The sequence below is a fragment of the Triticum dicoccoides genome, chromosome 5B (assembly GCF_002162155.2).
Source record: "Triticum dicoccoides isolate Atlit2015 ecotype Zavitan chromosome 5B, WEW_v2.0, whole genome shotgun sequence".
Classification (NCBI taxonomy): domain Eukaryota; kingdom Viridiplantae; phylum Streptophyta; class Magnoliopsida; order Poales; family Poaceae; genus Triticum; species Triticum dicoccoides.
Window position 1 is genome coordinate 540,841,208 of NC_041389.1, and position 24,188 is coordinate 540,865,395.

General features: G+C 49.3%; 1 protein-coding gene and 1 pseudogene across 2 annotated transcripts; one reads left to right on the plus strand and one right to left on the minus strand.

Annotated features, from left to right (window-relative positions):
• The first annotated feature begins 3,455 nt into the window (after nucleotides 1–3,455).
• Nucleotides 3,456–16,764, plus strand: LOC119309988 (annotated as a pseudogene).
• Nucleotides 16,765–18,437: 1,673 nt separating this feature from the next.
• On the minus strand, nucleotides 18,438–22,881 carry LOC119311445 (disease resistance protein RGA4-like). Of its 2 annotated transcripts, none has more exons than XM_037587079.1 (3): nucleotides 21,964–22,881; nucleotides 18,936–21,697; nucleotides 18,438–18,819 (listed from the first exon to the last, which is right to left on the minus strand). In XM_037587079.1, the coding sequence occupies exons 1-2, from the start codon at nucleotides 22,803–22,805 to the stop codon at nucleotides 19,561–19,563; spliced, it is 2,979 nt and encodes a 992-aa protein (XP_037442976.1). In that variant the 5' UTR covers nucleotides 22,806–22,881; the 3' UTR covers nucleotides 18,438–18,819; nucleotides 18,936–19,560. The 2 variants fall into 2 exon arrangements, with proteins under 2 accessions (XP_037442976.1, XP_037442975.1); XM_037587078.1 differs by having other exon boundaries at nucleotides 18,438–18,825.
• Between the last annotated feature and the right edge of the window lie 1,307 nt (nucleotides 22,882–24,188).

Below are 24,188 nucleotides of genomic sequence, written 5' to 3' on the forward strand. Positions count from 1 at the left end.
TCCACATGTTGCAGTGATGACTATATATAGATCGAATGTGTAGCCATGTAGATAACCTGCAAGAAATTAGGAATAGACGATCTGTTAAAAACGCATTCATCTGGAAATTCCATATTTTCCTAGAGAATGGCACAGCCTCCCACAATGATTTGGCCTTTTAGCTTATGATGACTACTACCCAACTAGTTTCCAAACAAACTTGGAATACATTGATGGTGCTAGATTGTATGTAACATGAATCACATGCCATATCAAGGTAGTAAATGGACATGACAAAGATAAATGATGTATTGTCTCCTCCTAATCACAAAAGCAGAAACAAAATTGTTATCATGCCAGTTATGCTTAGCAAGGTTATTTTTGGTAAGAACTACCTCCCTCTGTAAAAACCACATGAAACCTTTGATCTTGGACGCTTAGCAAGGTTATCTTTGATAAGAACTATCACCCTCTGCAAAAACCATATGAAAACTTTGATCACAAAAACAACATTTTTTGCTACCATGCCAGTTGTCTCCTTGCTCCAGAACTCCGCACAAAACGTGTCTCCAAACTGCTTGACGAGCATGGCAGATGCAACCAAGATCTTCTCGCACAACACTTCATGGCCACGGACGTCACCGAGATCCTGAAGATCAAGGCATCTCCACCCCGCAGCGACGACGTCCTAGCTTGGGCTCCGAACCCTCAAGGTGTCTTCAGCGTGCGATCAGCATATCGCCTCACCCTCAACGAACGATCATGCACAGCGTATCGCCTCACCCTCGACGAACGATCATGCACATCTATGTGCACCACGAGCTCAGTATATATGGTGGAGGGGCTGAGTTAGCTGCGTGCAGGGAGGGCATCGAGCTAGCTTTGGAGCAGATCGAGCACCAAGCCGTTCATCCTGGCGACAGATTCTGAAGTGGCGGCCCATAGAACAAAAAAAAGTGGCAGAGGATGGCTGCCATGGCCATGGGGAGGAAGAGTCTATGCGATGCATGCCATCAAGGAGCTGCTGTGTCTAGCTACTCAAGATTCACAAATTAGCTACTCAAGGATCTTATTGCAAGTTCACAGATTGACACTTGCTAGTGGTTCACTTCAGACGAGCTCTTGTTTTTTCAGAGCAGAGTTGGGACTTCTCAAGGCTGAGTGGCTCTGCAGCTATGGGCGTGACAAATTAAGCTAAGGCTCAGTTGCATAATGCACGCCAAAGATCTCTATAAGCAGATGCCTGGAGTTAATCTTCCATTATATAGAGAATGTGTACCCAAGATTTGAAGGGCACATGATACCAAATTGTCCCTAGAAAAGAATAGAGAATGCTGGAGTACTAACTGGAATGACTATGCATCACTCGACTGAATCGTTTTTGTGACCAGTCGATTCTATCTGAACCGTTGGATCTTCATCCAACGCACACTGTTCATCTTCTTCCTCTGGCCGCCCTTCAGCCCAGGCCGAACCGCCAGCCTCCGCCGCCCCGCCCTCCCCTTGACCTCCCCCACTGCCAGGCTTGCCGCCGCCGCCGGCCATGGGCCATCCCTCTAGCCCCGTCCCCATCTAGTTTTCTTCTTCGGCGAAGCCACACCACCGCCCCACCAACGCCCCCCACCACCGCCGCCGTCCACCATCCTGAACCCTAAGATAGATAGTGGGGTGAAGACAGCGGGCCTCTTCCTTGTCTCCGGCGAGCCCCTTCCTTCTCTCTGGCGAGGCCATTCCTTATCCTTTCCTTCTCCTTCCTTCACTCAAAATTGACTGGCCCAGCTGACTGAAATGTAGCTAAACTGGTACTCCCTCCGTCCTAAAATTCTTGTCTTAGATTTGTCTAAATACGGATGTATCAAGCCACGTTTTAGTATTAGATACATCCGTATCTGGACAAATCTAAGACAAGAATTTTGGGACGGAGGAAGTACTAATTAGCCCAACATGGCATGGAAGCAAGAATGATTAAAATCTCTCACAGATAATCAATCTTGTTCTGGTCAGTCAAAACTCCCTCTTTCTCGAATAAATCATGTAACAAGAAGTTTACACGAAAACCATGTCGACAGCAGTTCTCCATCTATGCTTCTACATCATTTTCTTTTAAAAAACATATGCTTCTACATAGGACAAAAATATAGATGGTCAACTCGAGTTTCAACTGAGAAATGTGGTCCAGCAGTTGATGATAGACATCAGGTATTTGTAATCTTGTGTGTAGTTTTGGGCCGCTGACCAGATCTTATCTGGTTCTTCAGCAACAACCTGTCATGGGTCATGACCTCATGGGCATGAACAAACTGTCAGACTAGATATCTCCATCTCAGGGGCCGCTCTACATGTTTCATTTCAATAGGATGCAATCATCAATAACTCATAATTATTAGTGTGCACAGTACCTCACAACACAAATAGAATTGGACCTAATTCGTGCATGCCTATTATCTTTGCCACTAAAACAGGTGAGTATGGGAGCATACTATGATGTCTCCAAGCATACCCAAGACAAGAGACCTGCTAATATCGTCCCCAACAAGTGGCAAACACATGGCCCCAGAGAAATCTAATCAAGATCACACTGCCTGCCCTTGCACTTACGGCATTAATATTGCATGTTTTGAGCTCATGGCTCTGTCCCTTGCCAACCTGTCAGGATAGCTGCACCTAAACTGCATTGTTCTCTTCTCTTCCTTCCCCCTCATCTGTATAAATTCATCAGCTTAGCACCACCATCACCTCATCAGTTCATCCAGAAAGCGCAAGCTAAAGCGGCACCACTACACCTAGTCAAGAACGGAGGAGGAGCAAAACAAAACATGGTTAGTGCCAAGAGACTTTCTCAGATGGCAAAGAAGTGGCAGAAAATAGCGGGAATTGGGAGGAAGAGGCTCACCCGGACCACGACAGCGGCGAAAGAAGCAGCCAATGACGAGTGCTGCACCACATCGTTGTCAGTGGTGATGAAGGGTCACTGTGTGGTGTACACGGCAGACAGGGCGTGGTTCAAGGTGCCGCCTTGGTATGTCATAGGAATTGCAGGCGTGGAATAAGTTGTAAATTACCTGCAGCTCAGGGGTGAGCGCCTTGAAATGTACAGTGTTGATGCTCCAAATTCCATCGTGATCCATAGAAACCTAAACGATCCATTGAAATGTAGTACGAAGATAGTGGCAGTGAATGCTCTCCTGTAGTCACATCAAAGCCAATTAGTGACTCGGAATTTGTGGTAACCGTTGGTCCAACAAAGACACTGCGTACCTTCCTCCGTTCTTCCACACCAGCAGACTAATCTTTCAAACAGTAAAACTGATTGCTACCTACAGTAGTCTAGGCCCCAGCCTTCTTGGCTGTTGATTTTTTCCAATGACAACAATTAAGGGAAGCACGGTGGGAATTTCCTCCCCTGCTCGTGTTGCCTCAGCTTGACGCGCGCGCACACACACACACACACACACCAGGCAGAACAGAACAATACAATGGCCACAACTACGCGACCCTCCTCCTCCTCGCACAGCTGCCTCTTCCTCATCCTAGCTGCAGCCTCCACCATAGTCACCGTGCTCTCTGTCCATGCGAGCGATATACCCAACGGAGGGTGCATCGCCGCCGAGAGGGCCGCGCTGCTCTCCTTCAAAGCCGGCGTCACTAGCGACCCAGCGAATCGCCTCGTCTCATGGCACGGCCATGACTGCTGCCACTGGAGCGGTGTAAGGTGCAACAACTGGACTTGCCACGTCATCAAGCTGGACCTGCGCAATGATTTCTCCGCGAAGGATTTCATTGGTTTTCCCAAAGCTCGTTCTCGTTCGATGCGGGAACAGGTATCTTCTTCATTGCTTGCTCTCGACACCTCAAGCATCTACTCCCTCCATCTCAAAATATAAGTCTTTGTGGAGATTTCACTATAGACCACATACGTATGTATGTAGATGCATTTTAGAGTGTAGATTCACTCATTTTGCTTCATATGTAGTCCATAGTGAAATCTCTACAAAGACTTATATTTAGAAACGGAGGAAGTAGATCTTAGCGGGAACTTTCTCGGAGGTGAAAATATGCCCATACCAGGTTTCATTGGTTCTCTCGAGAGATTGGTATATCTCAACCTCTCCAACATGAATTTGTATGGCAGAGTGCCTCCTCAGCTAGGCAACCTCTCCAAAGTCCAAACTGGTACACCTTGACATAAGCACGGGCGATTCTTATCTATACACAGCCTACACTCCATTGATATATCTTGGTTAGCACGTCTCTCCTCACTGGAGCATCTTGACATGGGCTCCGTGGACCTTAGCGCAGCGACTGACTGGGTCCACTCGCTGAACGCTCTTCCCAGTTTGGTTGTACTGAATCTCGATTGGTGTAACCTTCAAAATAATACTCCGTCACTTGTACAACCTTACAGTTCTTGAGGAACTTGACCTTTCCTATAACTCTTTAGATAGCCTTGCTGCATCAAACTGGTTTTGGGGTGTAACTAGCCTCAAAAGGCTAATCCTATTGGAATGTGGATTATCAGGTTCATTTCCTGACGAGTTGGGAAACTTGATCTTGTTAGAGACCCTTGACCTGGGATTTAATAATATCAAAGGGATGATACCGGGAACACTGAAAAATATGTGTAAATTGAAGTCTCTAGTCCTCGGCTACAATAACATCGGTGGGGACATATCAGACTTAGTGGAGAGGCTACCAAATTGTTCTTTGAAGATTTTGCAAGAGTTGCATTTGTCGGAGGCCAACATTACCGGCACGACATTAAAATCTTTGCTAAACCTAACCAGCATAAGAATAATTCATGCCGGTTATAACCACTTGAGCGGCCCCTTGCCTGTGGAGAGTGGCACACTGATAAATTTGACTGAATTGTTGCTTGGTGGCAACAACTTGAGTGGTGTGATATCAGAAGAGCATTTCGCGGGTCTTACAAACTTGAAGATACTTGACATGTCTTGCCCTAATTTGGAGGTCACCATGGACTCGGGCTGGGTAACACCGTTCAGGTTGGAAACTGCACGGTTTGGGTCTTGTCAGTTGGGTCCTGAGTTTCCTAAATGGCTTCGAGGGCAAAATGGCATTTCAGACCTTGACATTTCAAACACGGGTCAAATTACTACGATTCCACATTGGTTTTGGACAACCTTTTCTGGCGCGGAACATTTGGACATGTCCTCAAACCAACTTAGCGGCAACTTACCCATCAACTTGGAGTTCATGTCAGTGATAACACTTTATCTGCACTCAAATTGTCTAACTGGTTTGGTACCGAAATTGCCAAGAACAATTGAAGTATTGGACATCTCTAGAAACTCCTTAAATGGGTTCGTGTCGTCAAATTTGGAAGCTCCACATTTACAGGTTGCGGTTGTCTTTTCAAATTCTATGACCGGCACTATTCCAACCTTGATTTGTCAATGGCCACAACTGCGGATCTTAGATCTTTCAAACAATCAGCTTGTAGGGGAACTTCCTGATTGTGGCAGAAAGGAGCTAAAGCAATGTAAAGCATCTAAAGAACTCTTCAAATGTCAGTTCCACATGTTTTTTTTGACGCGTCAACGGCGGGCTTACGCCTGCCTGAACCTTTATTGCCAACCGTCAGGATGTTACAGATCTCAGGCAGAACAGAGAGTACATGGGGGTTAAGGAGGGAAAAAATAAAAAATTACATATAGCGGGGGGCTAAATTCTCCCGGCAAGGTGGAACAACATGGAGCCCCAGTCCCTGAGTTGAATTTGTTTTTGAATATTATTACAGCGGTGAGACCAAAGTTTAAGATCTTCCGCAGAGGAGCTTGCCACATCATGAAGCCCAAGATGTATGTTCCGAAAGACCTTGGCGTTCCATCGCTTCCAGATATTCCAAAGAACGGCCAGAAGAACTGTTGATCTAGTTTTGTTGTGCCATTCGCCCTCCCATGCTTGGGGCAGCCCATGTGGCGCACTCGGACAAAGGCTGTCTAGCTCCCCCCAAAGTGGAGCGAGGTGCTGACATTCGAAAAGGAGGTGGTTGATGGATTCACAGCGGTCGCAGAAGGGGCATGCGGCTGAAGTAGCAATGCCCTGTCTGAACCGACGTTCATTCGTGAAGAGGCGGTCCTTTCGTGCAAGCCAGAGGTAGAGTCGACATTTATTTGGGGCGTAGTTTCGCCAAATGGCCGGGGCGAACGTGTCCATGGGCTTTGTCCTCCAAACCGCTTGGTAAGCAAGCTTAGCGGTGAAAGGTTTCTCAGCGTCCCTTGTAGTTCTCCTGTCAGCAACCTGCATATTTAAGTTCACCGTGGCCAATATAGTGCGTAGTTCAAGCAGTTCGCATTCGGCTGTGTGAGACAGCCTAGGTGTTAGATCCAAGGTGAGGTTGTTCGAGGTCAAAGCACGTGCCACAGATGTGTGGACTCGATTGGAGTGTGAAAACAGGGCCGGAAATTGTAGGGCTAAGGTTTGAGCTGAGCCAGGGAGCCAAAGGTCAAGCCAAAAGGAGGTAGTGGTTCCATTACCGATGCTGACACGAGTGGTGTCCCGGAAGAGGGCGAGGCCTTTCATAATGTCTTTCCAAATCGGGGTATGCTGGTTGTCTGACATGCCTACATCGTTAGCGGTCGACCATCCGTATTTGGTGATCAAGTACCTAGTCTCTCCCGAGGTTTGCTCGTCGTGTAACTTGGAAATGTGTTTGAGAAGAAGACACATGTTCATGTGGGGTAGAGAGAGGAAACCAAGGCCCCCATTGGCGAAGGGAGCACAAACGAGGTCCCAAGCGACCTTGCAGTTGCCGCCCGAGGTAGATTCCTGACCAGACCAAAAGAAGGACCTACAGCGTTTCTCGATTTCCTGAATGGTTCCAGCAGGTAGAAGAAGGACACTCATGGCATAGATTGGCAGGGCGCGTAGAACGGAGCGGACCAGGATAGCCCTCCCGGCCAAGGAGAGCAAAAGGCCCCTCCAACCAGCAAGACGGCGATCGACCTTGTCAATGATGAAGAAGAAGTCAGCCAGGTTTAGCTTGTGAGTGGATAGAGGCAAGCCCAAGTACGATTGCGGGAAGGTGGCAACTGGGCAGCCCAGGATTGCGGCAAGTCTAGTCGAGAGATTTGGGTCGACGTGGATCGGGGCAAAGGTGCTTTTATGGAAATTGATTTTCAGTCCAATGGCCTCAGAAAATTGTAGCAGAATATTTTTGAGAGTCTGAATCTGAGAGGCGTCGGGGGGTAGGACAATTAGCGTATCGTACGCATACTGAAGGACGGGGCAATGCATATCGTTAGCGATCGGGTGAGTCAGGAGTCCACATTCTGAGGCCTGGTTAATGAAACGTTTTAAGACATCGGCCACCAGAATGAAAAGATAGGGAGAGAGGGAGTCGCCTTGTCGCAAGCCTTGGCGGCACTGGAACCAGGGCCCCGGTTTACCGTTGAGCAGAACGGCCGAGCTGGTCGTGGTGTTTAGACTGTGCACCCAGCGACACCAGAGCGGGGGGAATCCTTGAGCCTTCAGGATGTTGGTAAGGCCGGTCCAAGAAACTGAGTCAAAGGCCTTGTGGAAATCGAGCTTAAGGACGATTGCCGGTATTCGACGCTTGAAACAGGTTTGGACTAGATCAGTAGCGTGAAGAAAATTTTCGGCAATCCCGCGTCCTCTGACAAAGCCGGTTTGATCATAGTGAATGAGTTGAGTGACGAGGGGTTGAGCCCTTAGAGAGAGGCACTTGGACGTTAGCTTGATAGAGCAATTTTGGAGGGAAACTGGCCTATAATTCTCAGGCGAGGCAGCATCCGATTTTTTGGGAAGGAGCACAATGTGGGCAGTGTTGATTCACTGAAGATCAGCGGTGCCCGCATGGAATTCGTTCTGCAGATTGAGGAGATCTGTTTTGACTAGGTTCCAATTGGATTTGTAGAAAGACGGGCCAAAGCCGTCCGGTCCGGGGCTGGCGTCGTCCTTCATGGCCCATAGGGCTTCCTTAATCTCTTCAAGGGTAAAAGGCTTCAGGAGATCCGAGGCTTGGGTTGCGTTGATCGCGTTAGTCAAAAGCAAACTTTCGAGGTTGAAGGAGGTGGACACGGGAGCGCTCGTACCTACCAAATTCTTGAAAAGGAGGAGGACCGCTTCCTTGTCGGAGTGAGCGGAGAAAGTGAGACCCTCGTGAGTGAGAGACTTGATTTGATTTTTGCGATGCCTAGCGGACGCACAGATATGCATATAGGCCGAGTTTTCGTCGCCAAAAATGCAGTCTTTGATTTTTGCACGTTGCCTCCAGTAGGCAGCAATGGCAGCATTGTGGCGGTGTAGAGATAGTTTGACCACAATTCGAAGAGTAGACTGGAGGTGGGTTAGAGGCCAGGCCTCCTCAATCTTGTCTAGGAAGTTGATAGTAGCATGACAGTTCAGAGCTAGAATTTTTGGAGAACGTTGGTTTGACAACCACTGTTTGGCCATGTTTCTAGTGTGTTTTAACTTAAGGGAGAGAACCCCGGCGGCGCCAAGGTGGTCATGACAGGCACAAACGCTTGTCCAATTCATAGCCACCTTCTCTCTAAATAGTGGTATATTTAGGAGTGAGCGATCCAAGCGGAAAACTGGAGATTTGGGTATAGTTGTTTTGGCCGAAAGGCGAATGGGAACATGATCCGAGGTTGTACGAGTGATTGAAGAAAGTGAAGTATCTGGGAAATTTGTAGCCCAAGGGACGTTGGCAAGCGCCCTATCCAACCCCACGAGGATGGGCACCTCTTGCTGGTTCGACCAAGTGAAGCGGCGGTCGAGCAGAGGGAGGTCCTGAAGCTGCAGCATGTTAATAGTAGAGGAGAAAAGATGAGCTTCGTTCATGTTGAAGTGGGAGGAGGATTTGTCCGACGGCCTAAGCGTGATGTTAAAATCTCCAATTATCGTCCAAGGGCAGGAGATGCAAGTTTTTATATCCACGAGATTGCAGGAACAAGGGCTTTAGAGCATGATCGCAAGGCCCGTACACGTTTGTGACCGCAAAGGAGAGATCATCTGCCCGCGAGTCAAACCAACAGGTTAGGGAAAAAGGACCGTGAACCACCTTGGTGCAAGATAGAAGATTGTCGTCCCGAGCGGTGATGATCCCGCCGGCGGATCCAACGGCAGGGACGGAGTGGAAGGATCTAAGGCTGGGCGGAAGAAAAGAGATAGCCTTAAAGTGGGAGATGTCAAGGAGTTTTGATTCTTGCAAACACAGCACTGAGCACTCAAACAAAGAAATAGCGTGATATAATCGTGACTTCCTTAATTATTAATAACTGGAGTGGCAACATAGCAGAACCACTCTAAGGTGGTAGACAGATTAGCGGCGGAGCGTTCCGAATCAGGGAGAAAGAGGGTACAACTGGCGAGAAGAAGAGATGAAATATCTAGGAGGAGATTGCTACGAGGGAAATAAGGAGGGGCAGCATGCAGGTGACGCGTCCTACAGAAAGAACTACAACTAAAATTGTTGGTGAAGTTGAAGTTGCAAGAATAAGCCGGTAGGTGGTGGCGCCGCCGCAAATCGAAGATAGGGAGGCCGTCACACATTGTCGCCGGATGGCACCAGGTTGAGGTCGAACTCGGGGACGCCACAGGCCTCTGCCAGCTGAAGCACATATTTGCGGGGGAGGGGCGGCGCACCCTCCGCGGCAAGCTCCAGGAGCTCCGCGGCCGGCAGGAGAAGCTCGCGAGACGGGGCCGCACGCTTCCTTCCCTCCAGCTTCTGCTCCTTCCTGAGCGTAGCCTTCTCAAGCATCATCATGCGGTTGGGGTTCTCCCCCGCCCGGATGCGTGCACTGCGACGCGTGAAGAAGATCTTGGGCGAGGCCGCACGGGGAGGAAGATCAGCGAGGGGATCGAGGGTTGGCGCCGGGGTAGATGGGGACAGCGGCAGCAGCGGCATGCCCTCCGAAGCGCCCGCCTCGATCTGCATGGGCTGGGCTGGAGTCGGAGAAGAAGGCGACCGCGGCAGCAGCGGCATGCCCTCCGGAGCGCCCTCCTCGAGCTGCATGGGCTGGGGAGCAGGGAACGGTGGCAGGCCGTTGTCGAAGCGCTCGATGGCCTACATGACCTGCTCCTCGCCGTCGCAGCCGGGGGTGAAGGAGCGGCCGCGGAAGTCATTGCAGATCACCTCGGCGTCCGTGAATGGAGCGTGGGAGGGGCCGACCGTCGCCATCCGGTCGAGGTAGCCGATGGAGCAGGCCGCGAGGTTGGCGATGAGCAGCTTGGGCGAGCCCGCCGGGCTCATGGGGATGCGGTAGAACCCGCGCTCGCCGCCGACGCCTTGGACGCGCACGTCCTAGAAGCCCTTGAAGAGCTTAACATGCACGGATTTCGGCCAAGCCGTGAGGGGCACCGCGCAGACGAGAGGCTTGTGGTGTGCCATCATGGTAAGGCCACCGGGCAGCTGCACCACCTGGTCGTCGTGGCCCTCATCGGTCGGCGGCGGGGGTGGCGCGGAGAGGTTGGGTCCATGCCTCCGGGGAAGTCGCCGCCGTCACCTAGCCCACCATGTCCGCCCCCACCTCCATTGTTGTCGTCGTCGGAGTCTGGTCCCGCAAAGGCGGGGTCCGGTGGGAGCTCTTGTGAGTGGATAACAAGGACAGAGGCGATGGCCCCAAGGCCAGAGAACCCATGGACAGGAATGGTGTGAGGAATGTCGGTGAGAGTGCGGGATTTGACGGAGACAAGGACGGCGGAGTAGTCAACCCCAGTCAAGCAAACTGGGTCGATCTGGATAGGGCATGCGAAAGGGACGATTGAGTTGATGATGGTGGGCGTGAACCAGTACTCTAGTGGGAAGTCTTCGATGTGTAGGGCAGAGACCGTGCCCAGGCGGAAAAGGAAGCGGTTTTCGGTATCTTCGTGGCGGACTAGGTTGACTGTGTTTAGTGGGCACGTGAGTGGGATGTTGAGGATGGATATCTCTCTCTCATAGGCCGAGCCATACACGACAAGACCAGCTCCATAGGAGGAAGCCCTAATAAGGACAGGCGGGTTGCCACCCCCGGTTTGGAGCGCACGGTGAATGCAAGCTTGGGGAGAGGGATGTGGTGGGTTGACGATGGCGAAAGCAAGGTTTTGGAAATGCTCAATGGGTGTGAAGGGCATGAAAACATTGGAGAAGTCGCGACGGTGTCGAGGCGGGGAGGAGAGAAACCCGGATTGGGTTGCATCCGAATCAGTGGACTCGTCCCCCGATTCAAACTCCACGTCATCCGGGTCTTCCTCCTCGTCGACGGCCACGTCGTCGACCTCCGCGGCTTGAGTCTGCTCCGGGAAGGAGAACACGTGGGGGGAGGGCGAGCGGGCAGGGGACAGGTCATGCTCATCCTCAGAGGAAGCGGGCTCGAGCGGGATGAAGTCAGCCATGGAAGCGGACGGAGGCTGGCTAGGAGGAATGGCCGGAGTGTGTGAGCTTTGCGTAGCGTGCATGGAGGAAGAAGGAGTGGAGAGGCTAGGATCGTGGCTGGTGAGTGACAAGTGGATGGAACGGGGGGTAAAATAGCAACGCAGCCATGCTGGGCGTGGCCCACCCGCCAGCATCTGCGGCACCTCACGGGTTCTCTACATTCACGCACTTGGTGGTCGAGCGCCAAGCATCGGTAGCAGCGGGTCATGGCGTTGAACCGCTTGGGAGGGTTGGAAAAGCAGTGACAATGAGCGAGGGGGGGCTGCATGCTATAAGAAGGGGAGAGGAGGGCATGGGCATAAGAAACCAAAGGCCTGGCGAGCGTGCTCTCGGGTTGCGGCAGCCGAGGCGGCGAGGGGCAGGCTGTCTCGGGCTCCCCGTTGTCGCATCTCGTGAAGCCCTGCATGGAAGAGGATGGGGAGTCCTGATTCGGGATTAGGAGGGAGGGCGAAGTTGACCACGTAAGCGGACCCGCGGGGCGTGGCAGGATGCCAGGCGCAGACAAGTCCAACATGGGTCTACGCGAGCGGGGAGGCACGCGAGGCCGTGCATGGCAGAGAGGCAAGATGGGACGAAGCGGATCAGGGTGAATCAGAGGGGCATGCATGCGCCTAGCATGCAGCGCAGGCGCCGGGTCGCTGGCCTACTCGAACCACTGTAGCGGGCCAATGGGGAGAGGTAGGATGCCCACTGTAGATATGTCCAGAACTGGTGGCCCCCAAGCAGCCGCAGCAGACGACGCAGGCGAGCGACGTGGCGCCCCAGGAAGTAAGGGAGGCGCCTCCAAAACAGGATCACGGGAGGTGCTACAGGAGATGCCTAGGATAGGCTGGGCTACAGATGGTGACGAGGAGAAACCGGTCGTATTATACGCTCCTGGGGCAGCAGAGAGCAGGTACGGAGAAGCACGCGAGCCAGAGCTAGAGCGGGCGATCCGGGCCGTGTGAGCAGCGGATGCCAAGGACGCGGACGTGGATTTTTAGAACATCTGCACTCAGGCCCTGCTATCCTGGATGTCCAATATTGCTTTAAGATTTGTGCAACACAACTAACTTTCTATATGAAATTTTCTCTTTTTTGTTTCTCTCGCATAGAACATGTCTTGAACTTCACACCTTTGCAGCGTGGCAAAGCCTTCTATCTAGAATCTAGGATGAATCGTTCAGATTTTTTTGTCAAACATAAATATACAAATTATGAAGGGGAGCCTTGGCGCAGTGGTAAAGCTGTTGCCTTGTGACCATGAGGTCATGGGTTCAAGTCTTGGAAACAGCCTCTTACAGAAATGTAGGGAAAGGCTGCGTACTATAGACCCAAAGTGGTCGGACCCTTCCCTGGACCCTGCGCAAGCGGGAGCTACATGCACCAGGTTGCCCTTTTTTTACATAAATATAAAAATTATGATTTTCTAGTACAAATTATGATTTTCTAATCTAGAAAATCATAATTTGTATATTTATGTTTGACAAAAAAATCGGAATGATTTATCCTAGATTCTAGATAGAAAACTTTGCCGCGCTGCAAAGGTTTGAACTTCAAAACATGTTTTATGTGAGAGAAACAAAAAAAAGAAATGTGTTTGCATGAATCACGATGCGCAGAATGGATGGCTAGACAGGAAGGGCCTGGGTGCAGGTGTTCTATTATATGTTTTCGCCAAGGACGCTGGGTCCCTGATGACGTAGCATGCGGCAGAAGGGATTGCATGGGCTGCGAAGAGACGAGGGAAGGGATGTCTAACAGGGGTGGGATTAGCGATGAAACGGACAACCAACCCCTTGTAATTAACCCTTCTAGCGACAGGATGAAGTTAGCAATACTACGATTGGCCACAGTAAACGAAAAAAGCAAGCGCTAACCTGATGAATTAGCGGATAAGCATAAGGCGAACCTATCCAGCCGTTGAGCAAGGCTACCACAGCGGCCGGCGGCGGCGGCGGCACAGGTAGCAGCACCTCGAGCCAGACCAGCGTTGGCCAGGAGAGGGCGGAGGCGGCGGACAGAGGTGAACATACCGGGGAGGAGAAGTAGGTGAGCGAGAACTCCAGGAGAGCCTCGCCCGGCGAGCGATGGAGAGGCTCGTCGCCGATGGTGACCACCCTCCGCAGGACTTCTGGGGTTGAGGAAGCCAAGAACCCGCCGCGGAGCGAGCGGCCACGAAGGACGTCTTCATCGCTGGCGGCGGATATGTCCCTTTCCGTCGCGATCCCAAGAGACAGGGCAGTGGCACCCGCCCCGGCGACGGCCGCGTCCAGAGCTATGGAAAGTTCCCGAGGCGGGGGAGACGGTGGGAGCGCGTGAGGCAGGCGCCAGGCCAGGCCCATGGTGGCGGCCTGGCCGGCCGGTGTGGTGGGCGCCGTCGCCGGAGTGGCCGACGGCGATATCGTGGAGTCGCCTCTCAGTCGCCTCGTCATCATGTACTCCCTCCGTTCCGAATTACTTGTCTTGGATTTATCTAGATACGGATGTATCTAGACTAGATACATCCGTATCTAGATAAATCCAAGACAAGTAATTCGGAACGGAGGGAGTATAATTGTATATATCGTTGTCAGTCCAGTTCCACATGTTCATCTAGTTTGCGAATAACTATCCTTCTTGTAAGCAACAACAGTCTTTCAGGTGGATTTCCTTTATTCCTGAGGAAATGCCGAGGTTTGCGTTTCCTCGATCTAAGTCGAAACAAATTCAGTGGAAACCTACCTACACGGATTGGTGAAGACATGCCTTTGTTGGTAATGCTACGGTTAAGATCAAACAACTTTTCTGGTCACATTCCATATCAGATAACGGAACTTCCTGCTCTTCGTATTTTAGATCTATCTAACAACAACTTTTCTGGTGCAATACCACAATCTCTGGATGACCTCAAAGCTTTGAGTGGCACTGCTAAGGCCTTAGATCCAGATTGGGACAGTCCTTTCGATGAAATATCTGAAAACGAGGGTGTAGAGACAGTCCGATGATAGCTTATCAGTGGTAATAAAAGGGCAAGTGCTTGACTACAAGGAGAATACCGTATATCTGATGAGCATTGATTTATCATGCAACAGTTTAACTGGAGAAATTCCAAAGGAACTAAGCTCTCTTATTGGTCTCATAAATCTGAATTTATCATCAAACTTGTTGAGTGGAATTATCCCCGATAAGATTGGTGATCTTCAATCACTCGAGTCTCTTGACCTTTCGAAGAATAAGCTTGCTGGTGAAATTCCTTGGGGCTTATCAGATTTGACATATTTGAGCTATCTAAATTTGTCATATAATAATCTCTCAGGAAGAGTGCCCACGGGGCATCAACTTGACATCCTCAATGCAGATGATCCAACTTCTATGTACATTGGCAATCCTGGTCTTTGTGGATATCCGACTCCAAGGCAATGTCCTGGCCCTCCTGAAGACGAACCAACCCACGGAGATTCAGTAAGATGGCACAAAGGGGGTCTATCTCCAACGGATTTACTTCTTGGGTTAATTGTGGGATTTGTGGCAGGCGTTTGGATGGTATTTTGTGGACTTCTGTTCATGAAGAGATGGAGGCATGCTTATTGCGTGCTATTTGACGAGCTATATGACAAGGTGTATGTCAACTTTGTTGTTACTTGGGGAAAATGGTTCAGAAACACGGGTGAAGAATAGGCAAGAACCGGAAAGGATGTTGTGCCATACAAAGATATTGTTACCCGGATATGGGGGTGAAGGACTTGATGCTATATTTATGTACTATCTGCTATCACTTTGTTATTTAGAATAGTAAAGTATAAAGTTAATGTATCTCGTTGTTCCATACCCATAGTGGAATGCTGCTTTTCATATTATTAGTTACAGAATCATTTAGATTTCTTATGTGAAACAGTAAATGCATGAGGTTACGCCTAAGTAGATGTTTGGATCATGAGATATATGAATCAATTTGTGAACATATTTTTATTACTTTCACTAAAATAGATTCTGTTTGCATGCGAACACGTCACGTGTACCCTTGACACCGGGGATGATGCACCTCAGCTCACGTCGAAGGAGATCTGACCGGCAGCACGATACGCAGGACAGCCGGCGGATGCTTTTGCAGACATAAAACCCCACACGCCCGGGAGGACCCCGTCAGGGAGTGCGACAGCTATGGGCTGCACTTGGTCGAGTCGCTCGCCCCTAAAGCCTTAGGATTCGCAGCTCTCTAACACGAGGAACAACGAACACCGGGAGAGAAAAATGATGGAGAGATAAAACATAGACGAAAAGTAGTATATTGATGTTTCGATTGTGTGTTGTTCAATCGGACATCACATCCAACATATATAAAAGACGGCTAAACTTCCCTTACAAGAAAAGGACTCCAAACCTCATCCAAAATCTTCCAAACTTAACCGAACTCGGATTCAGGTGTGCCTGAGACAACAGTTTGGGTTTTGGTTTTTACAGGCCATACTACCTCGGAAGGGGACATGCCCAAAAGCAAATTTAACCGTTTTGACGAGACGAATAACTTCCGTGTTGAACACTTTTTAATTCAAGGCTATCTGGATGACTTTAACTTCTGGCCAGATTCGCTCACAGCAGTAGGATTTAGAATCCCACACCTCAGATTTTAACACCTCGCATTTCGATACCTCGGATTTCAACACCTCGAAATTTTGTGATCTTGGATCTTATATGACCTCAGATTGCATATGTCCTAGAATTGCATAGGACCTCGGATTGCAAGGGACCTCAGATTGCCCGATGGAAATTTTCAGCTTGATCTTCGCATATGACTTTGGATTTGAGATGATTTACATATCAAAATCAATCGGCTCGACGAGACAAAGGCATTTCATGCAGAAAACTCTTTCAGCCAAGGTCATCTTGAAGGGGTAATCGGCCGAACAGTACTCCAAAACCCTGAATCTCAATACTCTGAGCTCAACTTCAGCCCCTAAGATATGGTCGGATGACAATGACCTAAACATAAAAGTTGTGCACTTCAACAACACGGAACTTTTTCATGTTGAAAAATCTTTCATTCGAGGCCATCTTAATTACGTTTACTGTTGTGCCAAAAACTGGCGTCGACAGGTTCTAAAGTTTCCAATTTGGTTATGTCATAAATTAGTGAATGTTTTTTGGATAAACAAGACTAGGTGTGTGTATGTGTTGTAGCCATTCTTGCCTTCTACAATCCATTTTGTTTCCTTCGTTACTCCCCGTATGTGTATGTGTTATAGACATCCCTGCCTTCTCCAATCCATTTGGTTCCCTTCGTTAGTTCCCGGTCTAGTTCATAGCTAACGAACACATAGTAAAAAAGTTCTTATGGCTGAAGGATTGTGCTTTTGTGTGCTGCATCACATTGTCAGGATAATGTTTGTTGTGTTAGGATTTTGTACCTCCCAATCTCATGTTAGTCATGTGGTTAGAGCTATATGAGTAATTACAAAGGTATGTGAGTTATGTCTTCGGTGAATTTCCTCAGAAGCATGTAAGGTGTTTGATGAACCGGCCCAAAATATCTTTACTTCAGAAAGTAAAGCACATCCTAGCACGGAGCTGTGCGTGCGATGGCTAACTCATCACGCACGAGTCAGAAAAGTAAAACCGATGTCTTGCACAGGTTCACCAGACCTACGTTGTGCGATGAAGGGAACCATCGCACACAATTTGATTTACTAAATCATGCACGGTTTAACAAAACAATTAAGAGATACACCGAATAACCGTGAAAACCATAATGCGTACCTAGAGGAGACCAAGGGAGAGGATTAGTTATATATTGTACCTATGGCTGTGGAGTTTGGACCGAATTGCTTAGGGGTTCACCCTATCAAATTAACACATGAACCACCACCCCAAGCAATTGAACCACCAATTCTATCATTTTTGCCTCAAAAAGATAATAAAAACCAATTATATCATTTGCTTGCCCCTTGCGTAGCTAGGCTTCTCTCGGTGTCCACCTTCTTGGGCCTTAGCAATCAATTTGCTTAGTTCCCCTACAAAGTGGGGAATCTTCACTGCCTCAAAAATACAAAAGCAATGAGATATGTTTTATGTGACATGGGAGGAGTCCATTAAGAGAGACCTGAAGGATTGAAGTATCACCAAAGAACTAGCTATGGACAGGGGTGCGTGGAAGCTTGATATCCATGTGCCAGAGCCATGAGTTGATCGCGAGATTTTATGGGTTTCACCTCTAGCCTACCCCAACTTATTTAGGACTAAAGGCTTTGTTGTTGTTGTTGTTGTTGTTGTTGTAATGAGATATGTTTTACGAATAGATAAGTAACAATTTGGACGAATGTACTTCTATATGTCATTTGACCAGTAGGATCAAGGGCACTGCAGTAATGTTACAACTGAGATTGCTAACTGACGGGCGCTGGAGACGCACGGGTACCCGTGACAGCAACCTCCGTGTATGCACCCAAACCAAAATCCATAAAAAAAACTGCATACCAGTTCACATTGCCCATGCCCAAGAGAAATGGGGTATGGTCCGAGACAGCAACCTCAGTAAATATTGATTTCATGTAAGTTTTGTTTAATGATGCAGAGGCACGTTTGTTTCGTCAGGAAATGGGTTGTCAGTGTCTCTGACTTGTTTCGTGTCACTGTTTGGTTAGACACTTAGACTTGGACATAACAATTCAGAAGAACTATAAGATCAAATGATCCAGAAAAGGAATTACCTCTGTCTAAGAATGCTGGACCACGTTTCCTTCTGGACATGTTCTTGTTGAGCTTTCTGCATATCATCCCTCCTGTTCTAGGCAGTCAAAACTTCAAAATATAAAACTGTAAGAAAATCCCTAACTTGTCATTACCAGTTCACTGATCATCATCTAGTCAATACTCAGTAATAATTAGTTGCATTGGATATCACTAATCAAGGAGACCATCAAATAAAGGAAGATTTTCGATCAAGCAAGTTGCTCAACAATGATTTGTGATGGGAATGAAGTCATCAACAACTGTCAGACTAGATATCTCCATCTCAGGGGCCACTCTATATAGGACTTCTTTTAAGGGACCACTACATATTGTACTTCTTATCATTATGATATTACCAAGCACCCAAAAATAATAATTAGTTGGTATCTCATTGCACAATCACAAACAGATCATGACACAATCTACACATGGTCCCCACATTCCGTTATATGCTTCTTAGGTTGCCACTAAAACAGGTGAGTATGGCAGCATACTGTATTGTCCAAGCATGCCCAAAAGCATCGTCCCCAACAAGTGGCAAACAGATGGCCCCAGAGAATCTAATCAAGATCACACTACTTGCCCTTGCACTTACAGCATTGCATGCTCTGAGCTCATGGCTTCCCAACTTGTCATGATAGCTGGACCTAAACTGCATTGTTCTCTTTCCTTTATCCCTCACCTATAAATTCATCAGCTTAGCACCACCATCACTTGAGTTCATCCAGAAAGTACAAGCTAAAGCAGCACCACTACACCTAGCCAAGAAAGGAGGAGCAAAACAAAACATGGTTAGTGCCAAGAGACTTTCTGAGATGATGGCTAAGAAGTGGCAGAAAATAGCGGCCATCCAGAGGAAGAGGCTCACCCAGACCACGACAGTGGCGAAAGGAGCAGCCAATGACGAGTGCTGTGCCACATCGCCGTCAGTGGCGATGAAGGGCCACTGTGTTTTGTACACCGCTGACAGGGCGCGGTTTGAGGTGCCGCTAGCATACCTCGGCACATTGATCTTCAGCGAGCTTCTGACGATGTCCCAGGAGGAGTTTGGCTTTGTAGGCGGCGATGACAGGAGGACCATGCTGCCCTGCAATGCCGCTGTCATGGAATACGCCATGTGCTTGCTCTAGAGAGATGCCTCCACAGAAGTCATGAGGGCGTTCATGAGCTCCGTCGCGACGCCGTGCAGGGCAGCATGGTGGGCGTCGGGCTTAACCAGCAAGCAGCTGTTTGTTAGCTTCTGAAGAACAGTCGACGTAGTGCTAGCTTTAGCCCTGCTCCGTTTCTTGCATGACGTGAATATACAGTTGCAAGTGGTGGATCGGACATGGAAACAAAGATTATTTTACAATCTGCAGCATGGTGAACTTTGTAACAACAGAACACCACACAATACAACAGCAGCTCATCATCTATTCTGTCTCTGATTTGTGTGTACAAGCTGAATCATCACCGTAGCAGTTTGCTTCACTGAAGTAGCACTGCCATCTGCCTCAGTGACCAGATGAGGAAGTGGAATGGACGATCACTTGAAGACGCGAAGAAGACTCTGATGAAAGTTTCATCTTCTTGAGACTAGAATCCAGTCCGTCATCCAAACTCGGTTGGAGTACACATATTTTCCGCTTCTCCCTCACAGCAGAAGCTTCTTCATTACCCGGTCCCTCGCTTTCCATTCGAACACCACTTTCGTGCAACACGAGTCTCGGCCTATTCGGGTGGTTCTTTGTTGCGTGCTCCCAGTCTTGTCTTGTTTGGTCAGGCACTCCAGAGTCGACCGTGACCTCCTTGAGATGTCTGAGGTGTCTGATTTGGATGCTGGAAAAACCAGCTAGACCCAGGCAAAGCAGCTGGAGTGAGACAAGGTTTGGCAGAGCTCCATGTTCGATTGCTGGCAGAGCTGAAGTGAGACTTTGCACCACAAAGCACAGACGCCGCAGGCTTGGGAATGCCCCTGATTTCATTTCAAATTTCTCAAGCTCATTCGCAATCAACTTGAGGTAAAGCAAGTTTCTCAAATTGATCAGAGACAATAGAAGATCCCGTGTCAGAGTAGCTGATGAAATACACAGTTCAGTGAGACCTGACAGCAAGGGAACAAATGGGGGTAACTGGAATAGCTTGCCACGTAGCTTCAGTGACCTTACATCATATTTGGAATCTTCGGGGCATGGCTCAAAAGCAAGCGAACTCAGCAAGTCTTCGGAACATTCTTCTGAATCAAGTGATAGAGAATGGGCACCCACATTGTCCATGGGGACCTTGGTGAATTCCTGAATGGCCTTGGAAAGATCATTGGTGTAGTTACTTCCATTTGCAACTGGCCCACACCATATCTTGACCTTTCTCAGATTTCTCATGTGAACCATAAGTTGAAGAAACCCTTGCCTCTCGTTTGTGGCAAATCCAGCTAAAGTCTTCAGGTTGCTCTTGTTTCCGGACAAGAACTTCATTGCTTTGCTCATCTTGTTTGCATTGTTTAGATCTTCTTTGTCAACTGTAAACTTTCCGAACAGATGGGCTAAGTGGTACAGCATAATGGCCTCAATGGGCAAAGTCTTTATCTTGGTTCTCCTCAAATCTAGGGTCTCCAAGCTATGCAGTCCATCGATACTGCTCGGAAGCTTCGCAATCGTGCCCCCAACACTTAGATATTTCAGATGCCATAGCTTGCCTATGTGTTTGAGGTGACTGTCTTCCAGGTCATTGCATTCTTCCAGATCCAAGACTCGTAGCAGTTTGCACTTACGGACATAAGAAATAGCATCACCTGCTTTTCCAAAGACTGTCAGAGACCGAACACGAGACAAATCCTCGTCAGAGGCCTCATTATCTGTCACATTGCCACCATGGATAGAAAGGTGGCAGGCATTATTAACATGGGCATGAGGTCTTGGATGATCACGAGACGATGTCGCGATGAACCCCTGTGACACAGACTTGTGCAGCACAAACTCGTGCATGATGCCATGAGTCATGCACGTCTTCACTTGCGCATTATTCCTTGTATCAATGGACTGTATGATATTCCGGTCAACAAGCGCCTTGAAAGTCTCATCCGCAATGTCCTCCTCACTGCGAAGAGAATCACTCCGTGCATATCCTTCGGCTAACCACCTCCTGATAACAACTTTCCTCTTGAGGGGACGGTTGTTTGGGAATACACCAAGATATAGCAAGCAGGTCATAGCATACACAGACAAACTGTCATAGTTATGCATCAGCACCTTTCTTAGTTCCGTGAAATTGTCATGGCCATGCTTCTCTCTCAGATGAGAACCCAGGTTACGGCATAGCTCTGCGCATCGCTCCCCTGTAGGCTCACCTGAGCATTTCAGGAAATCGGAGACACTGACGAGAGCAAGTGGAAGACCACCACATTTCTGCAGCAGCGTCATGGACCCCTGCTCCAGCTCAGGCGACGGTACCTCCTGAAGAGCTATTTTCTTGGAGTCCTCTTCACCAAGTGTGTTCATTTGGTACACATAACCATTGCCATGGCTGCAGATATTAGCTGTTGACTGAATAGTTGTGGTCAGTAGGATTCTGCTGCTTTTGCCATTGTTTTCAAAGATGGAATTTATAGTGCTCCATTGCTCCATCCCAATGTCATCTATGACAATTAAATACCTAGAAATAAAATTGGGAGATGAAAAACAGAGGTTAGAAGATGAGTAGTGCATATGCAATTCAGAAATTCAGAAGAAATTTCAACAGAAATTAGATCCCCAAATTCTGATGTTACTAAGAACAATCTAAATTATTTGGGAGTAGCATATGAAATTCAATAGTGAAGATCCCCGAAACTTCACTAGATCCCCAAATTCAGATTTCACTAAGAACAATCTACGTAAATTATTTGGGAGCCGAAGTAAAGAGTAGGTAAAGATGCACACCTCTTATCCGTGAGGTATTCCTTGAGCAAGGCTTCAATACGTTGGCCATCATCAGCAACAACAACATCCATGGCGTCTTTGGGTCGAACTTGCTGGAGTACATCGCGCAGGATCTCACTGACCCCGTTGCCGGTGACCTCTGGCGACCATCGACCGGCGGAAACCCAAGCACGGCAATGGAATTTCTCCACGACGTCAGGGGCCTCGTACACCGCCCTGGCGAGCGTGGTCTTCCCCAGGCCGCCGAACCCCACCACGGAGATCACCCTCAGCTGCTCCTTCTCGCCCTCCACCTCGTCCAGCATCGAGAGGAGCTCCTCCACCGGCCTCCCGATACCCACCGGGTCGCGCGCGACGCGACACGACGGCGCCGCCGCGGCGAACTCGTGGCAGCAGCTGGCGGCGGCGGGGATGGGGATACCGAGGACGCGCTTGTGCGCCTGCTCCAGGCGGATCTTGAGCTTTTGGATCTCGTCGGCGAATCCAGGGCGGCTCCGGACCTTCTTGATCTCGTGGGCGACCCGGCGGACCAGCGCCGCTCCTTTTCCGCCGCCGCGCGGCCTGCAGGTGAGGCGGTGGACGATGCGGTCGATGCAGTCCTGGGCGTCGTGCGCCAGGCCGAGCATCTCCTCGCTGTAGAGCCTGGCGACGGCGGTGCGGCGCTCGCCACGGCCCAGGGCGTGGAGGCGGTCGTCCATGGCGGCGGCGATCATGCGGACGTCCTGCTGGATGGAGAGGGTCTCCTGCCGGAGGCCCTTCTGCTTGTTGTACTCCTTCTCCAGCACTTGGAACAGCTTTCCCATCACGCTCCTCAGGAAGGCGCTCGCCGCCGCAGACTCCATGGCTCCGCTTCCGCAGCTCGATCCGCTTAACGTTGACTTGCAGCTTCGTGGAGGGAAGAGAGTCGGGCAGCACAGATCAGGGCCCACCCACTACCCCATGTCATCCTCCTTGATTTTTAGGGAAAGCGGGCGGATGCTAGGCGTCGGCGCGCCCTTAGGCTGGTCGCACGCTAACCGTCGGATCGGTCTGTCCCGAGCCGTTGGATCTTATCCACCCACGTCGTCTTCTTCCTCCCCCACTTTGCGACTTCTGCTCCGTCCATAGGTCGCCTCATGGCAGTCACCCCTCTCCTACGCTCCCCGCAACACCCGTCCCGCCTCTCCTCCTTGCCTCGTTCCCGCGACGCTCAGTGTGGCAAAATTTCGTGTTTTGGCCCTTTTGCCATACAAAATTCAGGATCTGACCCCCCCTCTAGAATTATTTTGGAATCTGACCCTTTTGCCTAGCGCCAAGGGATGCGGCGGTAGGATTGCACAACCTACCGCCATGGGCCCTGGCGGTAGGCCCTTGGACGGCAACTGACGACCGTTTGGTCGTGCTGACGTGGCCAAGGGCCTACCGCCAGGACCCATGGCGGTAGGGTACTGAAGCCTACCGCCAGCACCCCTGGCGGTAGGGTCCTGGGAGGTGGATAAGGATGGGAGGGGCTGGTTTGTGGGCCCCACCACCAATCTTCTTCCCCACTCATCTTCTTCCCCATGCTAAGCCCCTCTCCCTCCTCTCTCCCCCTCACAAACCCCTCTAGATCCCCTCCATTTTCTTGAGATTTCATCGATGGATCCGGAGCATTTTCATCACCCAAGGTACCTCCCCCATTTCCCCTCCTTTTGATTGGTTGAGATCTTTGTTTTGTGTGGATTTGGTCAATTTATTGCAAACCCTAGGTGTTGATCTTGTTGTGTGCATTTATGACACATTTATGATGCATTTATGGCTCATTTATGGCAAGGGTTAGGGTTATGTTAGGTGCTAGTGTTAGGGCGAGGGTTAGTGTTATAGTGGTTATGTTAGGGGTTAGTGTTAGGGTGAGGGTTAGGGTTAGGGGTTAGTGTTGGGGGTTAGGGTTAGGTTAACTTGACTATCAATAGTAGTTATTTGTCCAATTTGTGCATAATTTAGTTTATTTGTCCATTTGAGTTGGTTGGATGACATATATGGATTGATTATATTGTTTCCAATTTTCTTAGATGCATAAGCTCGTAAATGTTCATTATTTGGACAAGACGACATTTATGCTTGGAAATGACGATGGAGGGGAAGAGGCTATGGTTTTTGACACAAGTCCAAGCTTTGATGATCTTGCAGTTAAAGTGAGAAGCATCTTACATTGGAATGACCCAAATGCCGAGGTTAAGCTTATTGGGAGGTATAACGTTGGATTG